The following is an 18,125-nucleotide window of genomic DNA, read 5'->3' as shown; positions in this document are numbered from 1 at the left end:
GGTATTTTTTGATTTCCTCTTTGATTTCTTCAGTGATCTCTTGGTTATTAATTAGTGTGTCATTTAGCCTCCATGTGTTTGTATTTCTTACAGATTTTTTTCCTGTAATTGATATTTAGTCTCATAGCTCTGTGCTTGGAAAAGATACTTGCTATGATTTCAATTTTCTTAAATTTACCAAGGCTTGATTTTTGACCCAAGATATGATCTATACTGGAAGATGTTGCGCATTTCTATGAATTTGTCCATTTTTTCCAGGTTGCCCATTTTATTGGCATAGAGGTGCTTGCGGTAATGTCTCATGATCCTTTGTATTGCTGCAGTGTCAGTTGTTACTTCTTTTCATTTCTAATTCTATTGATTTGAGTCTTCTACTGGAAGACGTTACATGAGCACTTGAGAAGAATGTGTATTCTGTTGTTTTTGGATGGATTCTCCTACAAATATCAATTAAGTCCATCTTGTTTAATGTATCATTTAAAGCTTGTGTTTCCTTTTTTATTTTCATTTTGGATGATCTGTCCATTGGTGAAAATAGGGTGTTAAAGTCCCCTAATATGATTGTGTTATTGTCAATTTCCCCTTTTATGGCTGTTAATATTTGCCTTATGTATTGTGGTGCTCCTATGTTGGGTGCATAAATATTTACAATTGTTACGTCTTATTCTTGGATCGATCCCTTGATCATTATGTAGTGTCCTTCTTTGTCTCTTGTAACAGTTTATATTTTTAATTCTACTTTGTCTGATATGAGAATCGCTACTCCAGCTTTCTTCTGATTTCCATTTGCATGGAATATCTTTTTCCATCCCCTCACTTTCAGTCTGTATGTGTCCCTAGGTCTGTAGTGGGTCTCTTGTAGACAGCATATATATGGGTCGTGTTTTTGTATTCATTCAACCAGTCTGTGTCTTTTGGTTGGAGCATTTAATCCATTTACATTCAAGGTAATTATTGATATGTATGTTCCTATTCCCATTTTCTTAATTGTTTTGGGTTTGTTGTTGTAGGTCTTTTCCTTCTCTTGTGTTTCCTGACTAGAGAAGTTCCTTTAGCATTTGTTGTAAAGCTGGTTGGTTGTGCTGAACTCTCTCAGCTTTTGCATGTTTGTGAAGGTTTTAATTTCTCCATCAAATCTGAATGAGATCCTTTCTGGGTAGAGTAATCTTGGTTGAATGTTTTTCTCCCTCATCACTTTCAATATGTCCTGCCACTCCCTTCTGGCTTGCAGAGTTTCTGCTGAAAGATCAGCTGTTAACCTTATGGAGATTCCCTTGTATGTTATTTGTATTTTTTCTTTGCATTTAATTATTGTTAGTTTGATTAATATGTGTCTTGGCATGTTTCGCCTTGGATTTACCCTGTATGGGACTCTCTGTGCTATCTGGACTTGATTAACTATTTCCTTTCACATTTTAGGGAAGTTTTCAACTATAATCTCTTCAAATACTTTCTCAGTCCCTTTCTTTTTCTCTTCTTCTTCTGGGACCCCTATAATTCGAATGTTCTTGTGTTTAATATTGTCCCAGAGGTCTCTGAGCCTGTCCTCAGTTCTTTTCATTCTTTTTTCTTTATTCTTCTCTGCAGTAGTTATTTCCAGTATTTTATCTTCCAGGTGACTTATCCATTCTGCCTCAGTTATTCTGTTACTGGTCCCTTCTAGAGTATTTTTAATTTCATTTATTGTGTTGTTCATCATTGCTTGTTTCCTCTTTAGTACTTCTAGGTCCTTGTTAAATATTTCTTGTATTTTCTCTATTCTATTTCCAAGATTTTGGATCATCTTTACTATCATTATTCTGAATTCTTTTTCGCATAGACTGCCTATTTCCTCTTCATTTGTTAGGTCTGGTGGCTTTTTGCCTTGCTCCTTCATCTGCTGTGTGTTTTTCTGTCTTCTCATTTTGCTATCTTACTGTGTTTAGGGTCTCCTTTTTGCTGGCTGCAGGTTCGTTGTTCCCATTGTTTTTGGTGTCTGTCCCCAGTGGCTAAGGTTGGTTCAGTGCGGTGTGTAGGCTTCCAGGTGGAGGGGACTAGTTCCTGTATTCTGGTGCATGAGGCTGGATCTTGTCTTTCTGGTGGGTAGGTCCACATCTGGTGGTGTTTTTTAGAGTGTCTGTGGCCTTATTATGATTTTAGGCAGCCTCTCTGCTAATGGGTGGGGTTGTGTTCCTGTCTTGCTAGTTGTTTGGCATAGGGTGTCTAGCACTGTAGCTTGCTGGTCATTGAGTGGAGCTGGGTCTTGGTGTTGAGATGGCGATCTCTGGGAGATATTTGCCATTTGATATTACATGGAGCTGGGAGGTCTCTTGTGGACCAGTGTCCTGAAGTTGGATCTCCCACCTCAGTGGCACAGCCCTGATGCCTGGCTGGAGCATGAAGAGCCTTTCATCCACATGGCTCAGAATAAAAGGGAGAAAAAATAGAAAGAAAGAAATAAAGAGGATCAAATAAGATAAAATAGAGTAACATAGAATAAAGTTATTAAAATAAAAAATAGTTATTAAGAAAAAAAATTTTTTAAGTAAAAAAAGAAAAAAAAGGGACGTACAGAACCCTAGGACAAATGGTGAAAGCAAAGCTATACAGACAAAATCTCACACAGAAGCATATGCATACACACTCACAAAAAGAGGAAAAGGGGAAAAAATAATATATCTTGCTCCCAAAGTCCACCTCCTCAATTTGGGATGAATCGTTGTCTATTCAGGTATTCCACAGATGCAGGGTATATCATGTTGATTGTGGAGATTTAATCTGCTGCTCCTGACGGTGATGGGAGGGATTTCCCTTTCTCTTCTTTGTTCCACAGATCCTGGGGTTCAGCTTTGGATTTGGCCCCACCTCTGTGTGTAGGTTGCCTGAGGGCGTCTGTTCTTTGCTCAGACAGGACGGGGTTAAAAGAGCAGCTAATTCAGGGACTCTGGCTCACTCAGGCCGGGCGGAGGGCTGGGTACAGATGCGGGGTGAGCCTGCGGTGACAGAGGCCGGCGTGACGTTGCAGCAGCCTGAGGCGCGCCATGTGTTCTCCTGGGGAAGTTGTCCCTGGATCACGGTACCCTGGCAGTGGCGGGCTGCACAGACTCCCGGGAGGGGAGATGTGGATAGTGACCTGTGCTCACACACAGGCTTCTTGGTGGCGGCAGCAGCATCCTTAGCATCTCATCCCCGTCTCTGGTGTCCGCGCTGTTAGCCACGGCTCGCACCCATCTCTGGAGCTCCTTTAAGCAGCACTCTTAATCCCCTCTCCTCACGCACCAGGAAACAGAGGGAAGAGAATGTCTCTTGCCTCTTCGGCATGTCCAGACTTTTTCCCGGACTCCCTCCCGGCTAGCCGTGGTGCACTAACCCCCTCCAGGATGTGTTCACACTGCCAACCCCAGTCCTCTCCCTGTGATCCGACCAAAGCCCAAGCCTCAGCTCCCAGCCCCTGCCCACCCTGGCGGGTGAGCAGAGAAGCCCCTCGGGCTGGTGAGTGCTGGTCGGTACTGACCCTATGTGCGGGAATCTCTCCGCTTTGCCCTCCGCACCCCTGTTGCTGTGCTCTCCTCCGCGGCTCTGAAGATTCCCCCCTCCACCACCTGCAGTCTCTGCCCACGAAGGGGCTTCCTAGTGTGTGGAAACCTTTCCTCCTTCACAGCTCCCACCCACTGGTGCAGGTCCTGTCCCTATTCTTTTGTCTCTGTTTTTTCTTTTTTCTTTTGCTCTAAACCAGGTACTTGGGGAGTTTCTTGCCTTTTGGGAAGTCTGAGGTCTTCTGGCAGCATTCAGTGGGTGTTCTATAGGAGCAGATCCACACGTAGATGTATTTCTGATGCATCTGTGGGGAGGAAGGTGATCTCCGCATCTTACTCTTCCGCCATCTTCCTCAACTCCTGTTTAGGATTTATATTGTAAGGGATGCTCAAATATATACCCTGAAAATTATAATACATGAGAATCTTAACAATGTATTTATATTACTTTAGTGTTTTTCTACACATTATCCAATTAAATCTTTCTGATTTAATTCTGCTGAGATCAGCCTGTTATGATGATCTCCATTTTATAGCAAGAACATTCCTTCAAAGTCAGAAAGGTTAAGTAAAGTAGCAAATTGAGAAGCTAGAACTTGAACCTACACTTTTTGATTCACAGTCACAAACAACTCCTAGTTGTGAAAATAAATGCAAATTTTCCCTTTAGTATGATATAGTTTAGCACTGACCAAAACCTTAATTATCAATTATTCTCGGATTTGGCAAATCTTTCTGAAGAGGATATACAGTAAATATTTTTGGCTCTGCCAGATATACAGTTTGTTCAAATACCCAATGCTACCATTGTATTGCAGAAGCACTCATAGACAATATGTAAAAGAATGTGTATAACAAAACTTTCTTTACAAAAGCTGGCTACAGGCTGGATTTGGCCCGTGGGGAATAGTTTACTGGTCCCTGATTTTGCCCCTAGTCTTATTTCTGAGAAGAAAACTGTTGTCTGCCTAGAGTTTATCAGACTTGTCCAAGCTGCTTCTGGATGGAGCCCTGAAAACTATTTTATTTTACTGCTTTTAATTCTAATATCTCTTTCTAAAGGACTATTTAATAATATCAGTCTAATTGACAAGATTTCTATCTTCCCCATCCCCAGCACTATAAGGTATAAATATTATTCTAATTGGTCTTTTTATGGTGTTCATGGAATTAGTTTAGGTAGTCAGTAATGTCTTAATCGTGCTGACAAAATTTCAGTGCTTGTATCATTCTCTGGAGACTTCCAGACATCTAGTCCCTTGACTGTTGATCTGCCTTTCTTCAAGATTGTTCACTCTGTAAGATTGTAAAACAAAGTCTTTAGTGAGCAAACTCCACAGCAATTGAATCCATTTAATTTGCAGAATAGCAACTAAGACGCTGAACAGATCACAGGAAATCTTAGAATTGTTCCTTGTATCTCCCTCAATCCCATGTTCCAGAGGAACTATGATTAATTTTAAATTGAGAAATGGTAAACTGATACTTAACATAAGAAATAAAACATCTATATAATTGTGCTAGGTAGTTTTTATTTCATCATTCTTTGAAAAAAAGATGCAATGTATTTATATAAAATAACATAATATAATATAAAACAATCAAATATTTTTAAGTGCTTTTGATTTGTAATTCAATTATGGATTCTGCTAGCAACCTTAGTCAAAGGCCAACATTTTACTTCTACATCAGAGCCCTAAGATTTGATTTTTGAAAACCTATCTTTATTACATTTTCTGCTTCTAAAGGACGCTATGTTTTACATTAAAGTAGGCCAGTTTTGTTCCTTCACAGTGCTTGGGGTTTAAAATAGAAGATTAAAAACAAGATAGGAAACTTTTCTGTTTAGAGTTACCCCCCTTCCAACTGTATGTGTGTGTGTGTGTGTGTGTGTGTGTGTGTGTGTGTGTGCGCGCGCGCACGCGTGCGCATGTATGTGTATGTGTGTGTGTTCCGGACTTCAAATATTAACTATTTGTTAGCAATCCAACCACATCGTTTCAAATTTGAATAAATTTTGACGACACGCATCCCCCCAATTTAGCTGATTTTTTCCTTATCGAGGAGGAAGTTGAAACTCTTTGCATACCATTATACAACTCTCCTTTATATCCCAGAGGGAAGCCACAAATGAGCCTTGAGGTCTACTGTTTGTGTCTGTATTCTAGTTTTGCCGTCTCTGCTATAATAAATAAGTTCTCATATGATCATACAGAGTTGAAGCTCTGGTGGTTGCTATAGGGAGAATACAAATGGAGAATGAAACTTAATATGAGACAGTGGTAGTATTCCCCATTTGTAGCAGACTTAAAGTAAATATAAAGTTAAGGGGGAAAACCAGAAATTATTTCCCAATTATGTCCTAAGAATAAACTAATGTTGAATTGGTATTCAGAGATGGAAGAGCAAGCATATTTGTAACTACAGGAAAATAGTTTAGAAACTATGCATTTTGATAATCAAGTATGGAGGGTTATTGAAAAAGAAAGGGAAATTAAGGATTAGTCCTTTGTCCTTTGATATTTTGGAAATTCTTGTAAAACATTTTTTAGAATATTTAGAATGATAAAATCAGATGAAGGAAAAAAAACAAAGGAAAAAGGAAAAAAAATATATAAATAAGGTAGAAAGAAATAAATGAAGTTTTACTAAACCGAAGCAAATTATGCCGCGCCTACTGCATTACAGTTAAAGAACATCTTGTTTCTATTTTCAAATCCTCGATAGATTTCACCCTTTTGTAATTAAGAAAGTACATGTTTAAAGAAACTGGTAAATGTTGAATTTAACGGTGAAATGTTAACACCATTATAAGGTACAACTGACTTTCATTATAGTAGGATAAATTCTTAGTTTCCATCTCTGTGAAATGGTTATTTATATGGGCAATTAAAACCAACTTTGGCATACAATTTCATCAATGTGGAGATATAAGATGCCGTGAGAAATATTCATTGTTAGGCTGTATCTTCATCCTAGGAAGAAGTAAGCTAGTTGAGTGAGGATTGATTTGCCATAATTTGTACTTACCCCTCTGTTAAATACTATGCTCAAGAAAGGGGAGAAGTATATGTTTTCTAACACAAAAAAGGTAGTACTTTTAGGGAATATGGATTCAAAATTGATTATACTTTTTCTTTTCTTTTTTTTCATTCCTCGAGAGTCTTCCTACATTCGAATTTTTATATTGACACAAAAGGATTCGGTAAATACTGTTACAACCTACAGTTTTATATTAGAAGTATGTCAAATATTCATAATTTCTTGCTTTTGGCCAAAGTCCATTTCAATTTCTAGATTAAATAACAGGTTCATTGTACACCTTAAGCATCTTAGATGTTTTAAGCAGAATAGATTTAGAATGAGTTTTTGAATATAAAAAAGTATTTTCCAAGTGAATTTTACCTCAGCAGATACATGCATTTTTATGTTAGTTTGGCTCTACTTTTTGGTGTAATCAACTAAAAAAAAAAGTTAATTATATGAAAAGTAAAGTCTTTTTATAAAGCAGTAAGAAAACTGTCTTTTCTAAAGTTGCTCTCGAATTATCTTAAAAAGCAGCATCATTTCAAAACAAAGTACAGAGTAAAGGGTCATGTACAAGATCTTCTAACTTAAAAGGTCTTCGAATACATATTCTTGGATCTGGAGAAACATAGTGACATCTGTCTTTGATTATAGTTACATGGACAAATTTGAATTCTAGAGCTGTATTTAAAACATTTCAACATACACAATGATATTATGTTCCTGGAATACGGCACATGGTGGTTATTTTTAACATAATTATAGATGTCTGAAATAAATTATTAAAAAGAAGACACTCATAGTAAAATCAGAAGTTCTCATGGTTTAAGTCATGTTTATCTAAGAAAATTCAAAATAAACTATTTGAATAAAGATTTCTGTTTGTTTCACAATTGTTCAAATTAACTTTACAGAAACTTTGGTTTAATTGCTGAAATGTTTAGTTTCTTTATTGACATTGTGCTTCTAAATTGTTAGACATTAAAGTTAATGAGAAAATGGGTGTTTTTTTGAGGTGTTTATTTAAAAAGTATTAGAGGGATACTAATACAGGATAAAAAAATTTGCTATGAATCTCTTTTCACAGTAGTCCTGGGTTCCTAGCCATGTGAAGTTACAATCATTTTTAATCTGTGTATTCTTTTGTTACATTTTGAAGATTGTCTTAAACTTTACTACGATGGACCTATACAAAAGTAGTTTGTGCTGGTATGATTACATTGAAGTAAGAGATGGGTACTGGAGGAAATCACCTCTCCTTGGTAAGAAATTTTTTGGCCTCTTATGTGGCTATGCATGTAGTCTGTCTTGTCCAGAGACAATTCTTTCAAGAGTTATCTTAGGGTTTAAAATGTATGAGACCAACATTTTAATTTTTCTTATACTTTTTTCAATCACAGCAAAAATGCTCACAGACAGATAGATAAATAGACAATTAATTGATTTAAACCAGCTTCAATTATGAGGTGGTATTTTGACCTGAACATAATGATTTAGAATAGCTTATAGTGAATAATCATCACATATTCTGTATTTTTAATTTTAAAATCAGAATTTTAGTGAGTAAACCAGATAAATTGTGTATTTGTGTGTGTATGTTGTTCTGCTTTGTTTGCTAAGGCAGTAGAGCGTGAGCTGTTAGGTACACATTTGGTTGCTGGCTTCCTGCACCAAGGATATTGGTTCTTATTGTAGACATCACAGATTTGCTACTCAGGTTTTTGTGGCTGAGAAGGTGCATCTGTAGGTTGTGTCATAAATTGTAGCTCAGATTTGGTGCTCACGAAAGTATGCTACCAACATTTAACCACAGACCACATCACTAACTTACATGAGGCACTTTCTGTTGCCCTCTGTTTTACTTAAAGGTGAGAGCTGCTGTGAGCATGTGAGCATCTACTCTATTGATTTTTTTTTTGAGATTGTAACTTTTCCTTCTATTTTTAGAAGTAGCTTTACTCAGCTGTGTTTATGTGCCTACAGATCTTTTCTTCTTAACATCTAAAACCTGCTGAATGGACACTGTTGTATTAAAAGTGACAGCAGCCTTAGTAAGTCCAAGAGATCTGTAGAAATGCTTAAAAATAAGGAAAAATTAAGATTTGAGCTAATTTATAAGTCAGGATGAGGAAAACATTGTCTTGAACATTTAGTTTCTTAGCCTAGATGAAGCAATTTGTAATATATTTATGTGTGTTCCAAAGAAAACATTTCATTAAACTCATATTGAAAAACCAATTCTAAAAATGAAATATTGAGAACACTTTTTAGAGCACCATCAGCATTACACACTGCAGGTTATAATGGCCTAACAGACTGGCTTAGTCTGACTACAATGTTTATGTGGAAAGCTTTCCCCACTATTTCCTCTGACACCTTGTTCCTCAGAGTGTAGCTGTCACACTGGCAGCATCATAATCACCTAGAAGGTTAGAAGTGTGGAAATGCAGGTCCCACTCCGTACCTTCTGAACCAGAGACTGCATTTTGACAGACTCCCTGGCAATTCATATGCACATTATAGCTTTTTCTCTTTTAGTCATGTTACTTTCTTCCAGTTTCCTTTGTTAAAGAATTGAAGTATAGTAGATTTACAGTGTTGTGTTAGTTTCAGGTATACAGCAAAGTGGTTCAGATATAGATATAGATATATATTCTTTTTTCAGATTATATTCCATTACAGGTTATTACAAGGTTTTGAAAATGGTTTCCTGTGCTTTACAGTAAATCCTTTTTGTTTATCTATTTTATACATAGTAGTTTGTATCTGTTAATCTCATACTTCTAATTATCCCTCTCCCCCTCCCTTTCCCACACATTACAGTTTAAGAGACATGGCTCTCTTTTACATGCCCCTAATTTACTTTGCCATTTAGGGAGATATTTTTTCACCTGCTATCTGTTAGTATGAATTTGTTTAAGTTGACTGACATTTTCATATACTAAAACTATGTATGACATCATTACAAAGGGCACACAAAAATGGATGACAATTATTATTCTTTGTGGAATTATTTCATGTGCATTGTCATATTTAACTTTCTGTCATCATATAAAATCTTAGAGCACAGTAGCAGATATACACTAAGCAACGAATATTTGTGGAAGGTTGAAGGAGGGAAGAAGGAATTACAGGCAATAATATATTTGCTCAGTATTATACTTGCCTGTGGATAAACAATCAGAAAAAAATCAGAACTCATTATCAAGTCTTCTGATACTGTTTGCCATTCTGCCTACTACACTACATACTACAGCTTTATAGATGAGATGTATGTAGTAACATAAGATCCTTGGGCAGCCTGTGGGTTTCCCCGACAAGTCACCATTGAACATGGCTAAACAAAGAACTATACTTTGAGCTGTCACTTCCCTACTAATGACCAAACTGAAAATTTGAAGCAGTTTTTCAGGATCACTTGTACTTGTTTCTGTTTTCCATAGAATAATATTCCCCACCTTGATATATCATGTGTCATTTTACAAATAGGACATATTTTGAGCTAGCTGTTTCTTAATTCTACAGATAATGATACTGACATCAGTCATTTAATCTCAGAGTGATATGTTCCAATATTCTATAAATAAATATGAAGAGATGTATTTATCCACCTTTATTAAGTAAATATTAAGGAATAGTTATGGCTCTAGTTCCTAGGGGTAGATACAGGAACCAAATCAGCTTTTATGCATGCAATTTGTAGCTAGTATGAAAAGCAATTAGAATATAAAGTCATTTTTAGGAGTCTCTTTATTCTTTTATTTCTTTTAGGTAGATTCTGTGGGGACAAATTGCCTGAAGTTCTTACCTCTACAGACAGCAGAATGTGGATTGAGTTTCGTAGCAGCAGTAATTGGGTGGGAAAGGGCTTTGCAGCGATCTATGAAGGCAAGTCACATTGAGTTTAGAGATGGCTTCTTCTTAGACCTCTAAACAGAAATATCCTTTCTCTCAATTTCATTAGAATGATATTGTAACTGTATTTTAATTACAAAATTTTCTAAACCTGTATTATAATGTTCATTATGATGATTTTAATAAAAATACTCGGTAAATTTAAACTGCAAAAACAACCTGCTTTCTGTTACCAGTAATATGGTAACATGTAAATGTACTCATGGGATGTGTGGGGGAAAAAAAACTCACTAGAGATGTGTGGAAAACAACAGCAACAACAAATGGCAAAAGAGTTCTTAAACTTCGGTTGTTTTTTCATGACAACATTAAAATGTTATGAAGAAATTACCACTTCTCTTTGTGCTGAGTTTGTGTGTATTTGATGCCTGTACTGCGGAAATGCCTTGATAAAGGAAACTGCACAGAAAGTAATTGCGCACAGTTCTGGAGCTTGCTTTGTCTAAATGAGAGAGTCAGCATTCAAGAAGAATTTACTAGAGGCTTTGTTCTATATGTATCTAAAACAGTAAACTGGCATTGTGCTTCCTGGCTTTAAAAACCTTCTTGCCAGATCATGGGTAGAGAAGACCCTTCTTTCTCCTGCCTCTGCCAGCACAGAAGTTTAGGCTATTTCGAAGACAGAAGATTCCTGCTTCTCTTAGACTTTTAAGAGAATGGAAGCATTTGTTTTAGAGATTAACTGTGTGGTTGTGAAGAGTATGGTTTGGATGGAGCCACAGATGTTGAGCACAAGGGCCGCTCAGAGCCAGAGACCCAGGGAGTTTTGTGGAGCTTCTCTCCTGATCAGCTCCTCCACTGAGGTAAAAGACCTAAAGAAGCAGTTCAGAGAATCAAAGAGGAAACTCACATAGAATAAATTACAAAATCTCAAAAGGTTTTTAAAGTTGTTTTAAAAAATGTTTGTTTTTGTAAAAATGTGAATTAACAGTGATAAATAAATCATATATTCCTCTGCTGACTGTTATCTAATATTTATAGTTAAGTGGCTAGGTTTTTTTTTTTTAACCAACTAAATATTTACAACCAGCCAACCTTGATTTTTATAACCTGGTTTTTATGTACTCAGCTCCAGGCACCAAACTAAAATGTTATCTTAGAAGAAAATGAAAATGAAATGGCATGTCTAGGCTTATTTATTTGTTTATTTTTGCTTTCCTCAGCTATCTGTGGAGGTGAGATACGTAAAAATGAAGGACAGATTCAGTCTCCTAATTATCCCGATGACTACAGGCCGATGAAAGAATGTGTATGGAAAATAGCAGTGTCAGAAGACTGCTATGTCGGGCTGACCTTTCAGGCCTTTGAGGTAAAGTCCTTCAGGCAGCCTTTGTGGGGCACATCCTCCATAAATGACAGTGCATTTAATGGGATCCTCATTAAAAAAGCAAAGAACTAGAGAATCAGCTTTTTCATCAACAAAGAAGCAAAGGATTGCCTATAAAATGCAACATCAAGAGCGAAAGAGGTTTTTTTTTTTCTTCTTTCCTCTTACTGCAGACATTTTCAAGAAGATTAAAGTGAGTTTACATTATCTGTGCTTTTTGAATTAGAATGTTTGAAGTACTGTCAATAGTTTCTTTTGACAAATGCCCAGGCTTGTTTCACAAGAATGCTTGAAGCGTCCATTAAATAAAAAACTTTTATTTCTCTTCTAAACTAAGAGGTTAAATGTAGATCATCTTTTTTGTTGCTGTTACAGTGTAAATCCATTTTTCACCTTTTTATCATTATGCAGAAAATTATTTATATCAAAAAACAGGGATTTAAATATTCTTAGGAATTTTTGACTTCATCAAAAATATTTATTGGGGAAGAGATCAGCACCAACATTGCATTATTAGATGAGGGTAGAATAAACCAAAGGCCAGTCAGAATCCTGGAGAAAAGTCTACATCTAAAACTACTGCACTAGCTAATGAGTCATTTTTGTGTAGTGGGGAGAACAGAGTGAGGAATTAGAAGCTAAGAGATATGGGAATTTGTCAAGAACTCCTGAGCATGTTTAAATTACAGAATCAGGCTAGAAATTGAGAGCCCAAGGTGGAGTAGGAAGGAATGATGAGGTGCTGGCAGTAGGTCCAGGAGAGTTAGAGATCCAGATGCCATTACTGGAGATTATTTCTTTCCTGAAATTAAGAGGCCTACTTACTGTCCAAGTGATCAGAAGGCCGGTGTAGAGAAACCCATTCGTTGCCAGGATGTACTTGCCACTGAGTGTGGTGACTGTGTGGTGTCCCAGTACCCATAGCAGGGGCTCCAGGGGAATCCAGGTGTTACTCAAAAGCCCAGAGAAACTCATACCCCCACCTGTAAACTGTGTAACATATTTTTTGGTATTGTCTCTACCCCTTTGCTTGTACCTTTTAATTTTCAAGACATATTTCTTTTCAATCATGAAAAAACTCTCTTTTATGCTGTGATCATGATGTTTATGCTCCTGACCCCTTTGCATTTTTGGAAACCTTGGTTCTGAGACTATCTGATTCACATTTATTTTTAAATTTTATTGGATTGCAAACATTATTCAAATAGAACACTTTATTGTAAAGAGTAAACTAAAATTGGGTAGGATTCACTTTTTAGACCAAAACAACTGGTTCACTGAAAAATTATCTAATGACCACATTACACGTGTTAATATTTTGTGCTATTGCAAAAATTAAGAGATGACCTGCCTTTCAATATATAATTCAATGTTTTATAGAATTCTATTATAGTAGTGATGTCATCAAATACATTCATTCCATGCATCTAAAAACTGAGATGCCGAAATTGCTGACTTAGCTGGTTTGCATTTTTTTTTGGTTTTCTGGGGTTGCTTTGTTTGTTTGTTTTGATATATCAATATAGTAAGAGTGATATTCTTCAAAAACAGGATAATGTAAGGACAAATAAGAAAGATTTACAACTCAGGCACTTAAAACCATGCCTGACACAGAGTAGTCATTTAATAAATACTTGTTGATTAAGTGAATGAATAAGTTATTGCTAAGCTTTGGAAATGAGGTAGAGTCATGTCACAGTTTGGCTGATAGTACATTTTATTTATTATCTTTAGTTTCCTGTCCTTTCTTCATTTTGCTTTATTTCCTTATGTTTTTCCTCCTTTATTTATATGCTGGACATATTTGAATGTCTAGTAGGTCTCTCATCTTTAACTGACTAACATCAAGCCTTTGATTGTCTTGTTTTACTCACACTAACCCACTCACCTTCAGTCTTCCCTATTTAAGTATTTAGTGTTTCAGTATGTCACTATTTACTCAAGGACTATCCCTAATTCCACTTTTTGTCTTAAACCCCAAGGCCAATTAATCAGCATATTCCATTTGCTTTGTCTTCAAAATATACCACATACATGACCACTTTATACCTGCTTTCTGGCCACCACTGTTCTAATCACTGCCTCTTGCTTTGGAACTTTGGTGAGCTCTTCACATCTCTACACTTGCCCTACATATCCTGATATCCACACAACAGCTGGGAAGATACTTTCACAATATAAGTTATATCAAACACTCCTCTGCTTAAAGTTTTATGAAACACTACTCCTCGTGTGCCTCATGGAGAAAATCTTTGTGTTAGACTTTCAGGCATGCGTTATAATGCTGTTGGCCATGAGTTCACTGTTAATGAACTGGAATATCTGTGAAGGTACCTTTAAACAGAAACACACATAAAGCAAGATTAAGTATTGATTTGATAACAAAAATTTTGTGACCAGAAGCTCTCAGGAACCTAACCCTGTATTTCTCCAGGAGCCATGAATCAGTATTCAGTAACTCAGTGTTTTCAGTGACTTTGTTGAACTCAACTACTGCTAATACTGAGAATCAACTGTATATATTTTTAACTTGGTCTAGTGGTCATTAGGTGGTTTGTTTCAGTTACTCAGTTACCTGTTTATATCAATTTGTTTTTTTTTACATAACATATTTTCAATATACAGCTTATGCATTTTATATTTAAAATGTATAATTTTAAAAAGATCTTCACTATTTCTCAGTGTTTTGTGTCTTTCTCTGACAAAACTGTTTTTATTCACTGATATCAGTCTTTGACTTTTTCAAACACTTTCTATTTTTGTAACTCTTTTATTCCCTATGTTACTCTCTCCCTTTTCAGATAAAAGGGCCCTTAAGATAAGCTAGTTCTGTTGAAATCTACTATAAAGAACTTACTGGCTGTTCATTATTTATGCCTTTCTGTGAATTTATTTCATGAATATTCACTTCTCCTAATGCTACTTAGATTTTAATGTAAGTACAGAAAGAAATCTGAACAAGTGCTTTTGTTAATGAGGGTAATAGAGTCCTAATTCTTCTGTAATCATCACCTTTGGGAAGATTTTTCTTCTCTAGTAGTTACTGGTATGTTGACTCTTAAGACCAATACTGAAGTGAGTTTGTACATGAATGTAGATAATGTCTAAAATCATTTTGAAGAATTCATCTTCTCTTCAGCAGTGGTATTATTTGTAAAAAAAAAGCCTCTATACTATTATTTCATTTGAGAACTTTCAGTATGCAGAAATACATAAGAGAAAAAGTTGGGGAGACTTTATAGTACAACTTCAAAGAAATGTCAATAAAGCAGGAAATAAGTGAAATAAACCCAGAGCTTAGTTATGTTTAATTAAAATCCCTACATACATTTATTTAAGTGGGATTACATTTGAGGTACTTAATCAATATTTCTACACACTGTGATTTGGTTATACTTTTCTTTTGAAAACCATAGTATATAATAGCCTTTCCCATCATAACTAGGAACATTCTAAACTATATACGAAAGTTTTTTATCTTGGTACAGTTGACCCTTGAACAACACAGGTTTGAACTGCAGGGGTCCACTTATATGTAGACTTTTTAAAATAAACAAAGTACCTGTTATTTTCGTTTTACAGATCTTTAAGTGTGGGGGAAAGTTTGTGTTTGATTAGAGATCACAATATATGGAATCAGAAGAATTAGGGTTTAAGTGGTGAACCTCTCCAAACTATTTCAGCCTCCTTCCCTTGAGTGAGTCATTTATCAGTTCCTTTGTTTTTGAGGCAGAGATAGCAGTTGGCAGTTTTTCAACTGTGCTGGGTTGGCACCCCTATCCCCTATGTTGTTCAAGGGTCAACTGTACTTTGTGAATTACCTGATTAAGAGTAATCCTTTAATTCCTTTAAATATTTTATATTAGTTTAAGTTAAGTAGGCTAGTCTTTGTGAATGAACTAGGAAGCCAAGACAAGATCTTAATTAGTTAACATTTTAATGCTTGCCCTGCACTATTTTTGGATATTTGGCTAAGAATATATATTGGTTAATGACTATATAAGAGAATTAAGTAGCTCTTCAGAATTATAGTGTAGGCTATCATTCTGCTCTGAAAGATTAGATTAAATAAACTTGCCCAAGGTCACACAGTTCTTAATTGGTAGACTGTGAGTGATACCAATTCCATGGCCTGGCACTCTTACACCCAGGTCTTGGTAGCAAAATGAGGCATCTAATTCTCTCATGGCAATAAATTCTTTCCCATCATAACTATTGTCATTTGTACGTTTGAGTTGTTTAATCAATAAATGCCTGTCAGTCAGTGACATGTCTGTTTATTCATCACTGTTTATATACTATCAAGTATATATTTATTATCTGGTCATCATAGGTTTTCAGTAAATATTTATTAAATTTATAAGTGAGTTAAAAATAATTGTGTCATGAGGAAAAAAAAAAATCAAATGGCAGCATTGAGAAATCTGAATCACATAAAAATAGACCTAACCCAGCCTTATGGTTTTGATTTTCACATGGTTGAGCATTTTTTTTTTCTGCTCCATTTTGAGCTCTAATTCTATACATATAAATATTCATTATTAAATAGCAATAATAAAACTAATACTAATTAATAAAATATTAAATATGACAGTGGTACATTTTAAAATAATCATCTATTAAACTTTTTTCCTTTTTATTTAAAATTCCTGTTGTCATAGCATTTATTACTTAAATTTACTGTATAATAAATGTTAATCTTGATTGTTTTTGTTAGTCATACTTTTCTTTAACATTTTACTCCAAAGCAAAAAATAATGACTTAGCATTGTTCCAAATGTGTAGAATTTTAGGTTATGTTATCTATAAAAGTTAAATCATTTATGGAGTTGATAGTATGAATTATATTTTGAAATTACATTCTAACACTCATAGAAGACTTTTTTTATTACGGTAAAATAGATATAACATAAAATTTACCATCTTAACTATTTTTTAAGTGTATAACACAGTAGTGTTAAGTACATTCACATTGTTGTGTAATCAACCTCCAGAACACTTTTCATCCTGCAAAACTGAAACTCTACCCAGTAAGCAACAACTTCCCATTTCCCCCTTCCCCCAGCCCCTGGCAATCACTCTCTGCTTTATGTCTCTTTGAATTTGACTCTTCTAAGTACCTCGTGTAAGTGAAATCATATAATATTTGACTTTTTGTGTGACTTTTAAATTTCACTTAGTGTAATATCCTCAAGGTTCATCCATGTTATAGCACTTGAAAGGATTTCCTTCCTTTTTATGGCTAATATCCCATTTTATGTATAGACCACATTTTGCTTATCCATTCATCCACTGATGGACATTTGGATTGCTTCTACCCCTTGGCTATTATGGATAATGCTGATATGAACATGGATGTACAAGTATCTCTCCAAGACCCTGCTTTCAATTTTCCAAATATAATACCCGGAAGTGGAATTGCTGAATCATATGGTAATTTTATTTTCAATTTTTCAGGGAGTACGGGAGAGCTTTTACTGAAACTATAACCTAGAAACTTTGGAGTTTTCAGAGGTTTTTACAAATAAGTAGGTATTGCAGTAGATGTTTTTGCAATGTTATATTTATTTGGAAATTTGATTGTAAAATGAAAGCAAAGTGTGTGAATGGCCCCTGAGCCTGGGTATGGTATCTTGCTCCAGGGCTGGCATTCCTTCAGTCTTAGAGCTCTCCCACATGCACTGACCACAAAGCTCTGCACTGGTTGGCAGTGTTAGAATGAGAGGCTGACTACTTTAGGTTACTTTTAATTGATTTTAGATCTTGCTAAATAAAATAACTCAGCTTTTTGATGCTTCCTCTCTAACCTGCCAGTAAAGACATGGACAGCCACCCCCCCACTTAGTAATGAAGTGTAATATTAATCCCTTCTGGCTAAGCTTTGTACTTATTCTTCCTTCTTTGTGTATTTGGATTTACTTCCAATATCATTTATATATCAGTTTTCTAAAAAAATCTTCAGAGCTTAATGTCACTTTCACTGTTTCCTCTATATACATATTAGGTCTGTTTACGTTATGATAAACTTGCCACATTCCTATATGGTTTGTGTTCTGATTACCTTAAAGTCTGTAATAAATCAGCATTATCTTTACCAAACATATTTATTACATGTCCACGCTTTAAGTCAAGAAGAGACTGTTTTTCCTTTTCTTTTTTTTATGAATTACTGACTTTGGTGTTCTTTTTCTCATGGTACCTAAGGTTCCTGGCATAACATCAATGAACTTATCCACTTTTTAGCTTCAACCATATTTATTTCTTCAACTATATTTATACTAATTGACAAAGTAATCGATACTGCTGGAGAAAATGTTACACAAATAACATAAATAAAATAA

At 35.4% G+C, this 18,125-nt stretch overlaps 1 protein-coding gene across 2 annotated transcripts in view; it reads left to right on the top strand.

The window, feature by feature from the left end:
- TLL1 (tolloid like 1) overlaps positions 1-18,125 on the top strand; it is a 269,311-nt gene that overhangs the window by 198,521 nt on the left and 52,665 nt on the right. For both annotated transcript variants that reach the window (XM_024116874.2, XM_024116873.2), the window contains exons 10-12: positions 7,702-7,804; positions 10,314-10,430; positions 11,621-11,766. In XM_024116874.2, the coding sequence (XP_023972642.1) occupies positions 7,702-7,804; positions 10,314-10,430; positions 11,621-11,766 (366 nt within the window). The remainder of the gene's footprint in view (positions 1-7,701; positions 7,805-10,313; positions 10,431-11,620; positions 11,767-18,125) is intronic.

Source organism: Physeter macrocephalus, chromosome 7 (assembly GCF_002837175.3).
Source record: "Physeter macrocephalus isolate SW-GA chromosome 7, ASM283717v5, whole genome shotgun sequence".
NCBI classification, from domain to species: Eukaryota; Metazoa; Chordata; class Mammalia; order Artiodactyla; family Physeteridae; genus Physeter; species Physeter macrocephalus.
Note: the sequence above shows the minus strand (reverse complement) of the source record. Positions and strands in the feature narration are given on the sequence as shown.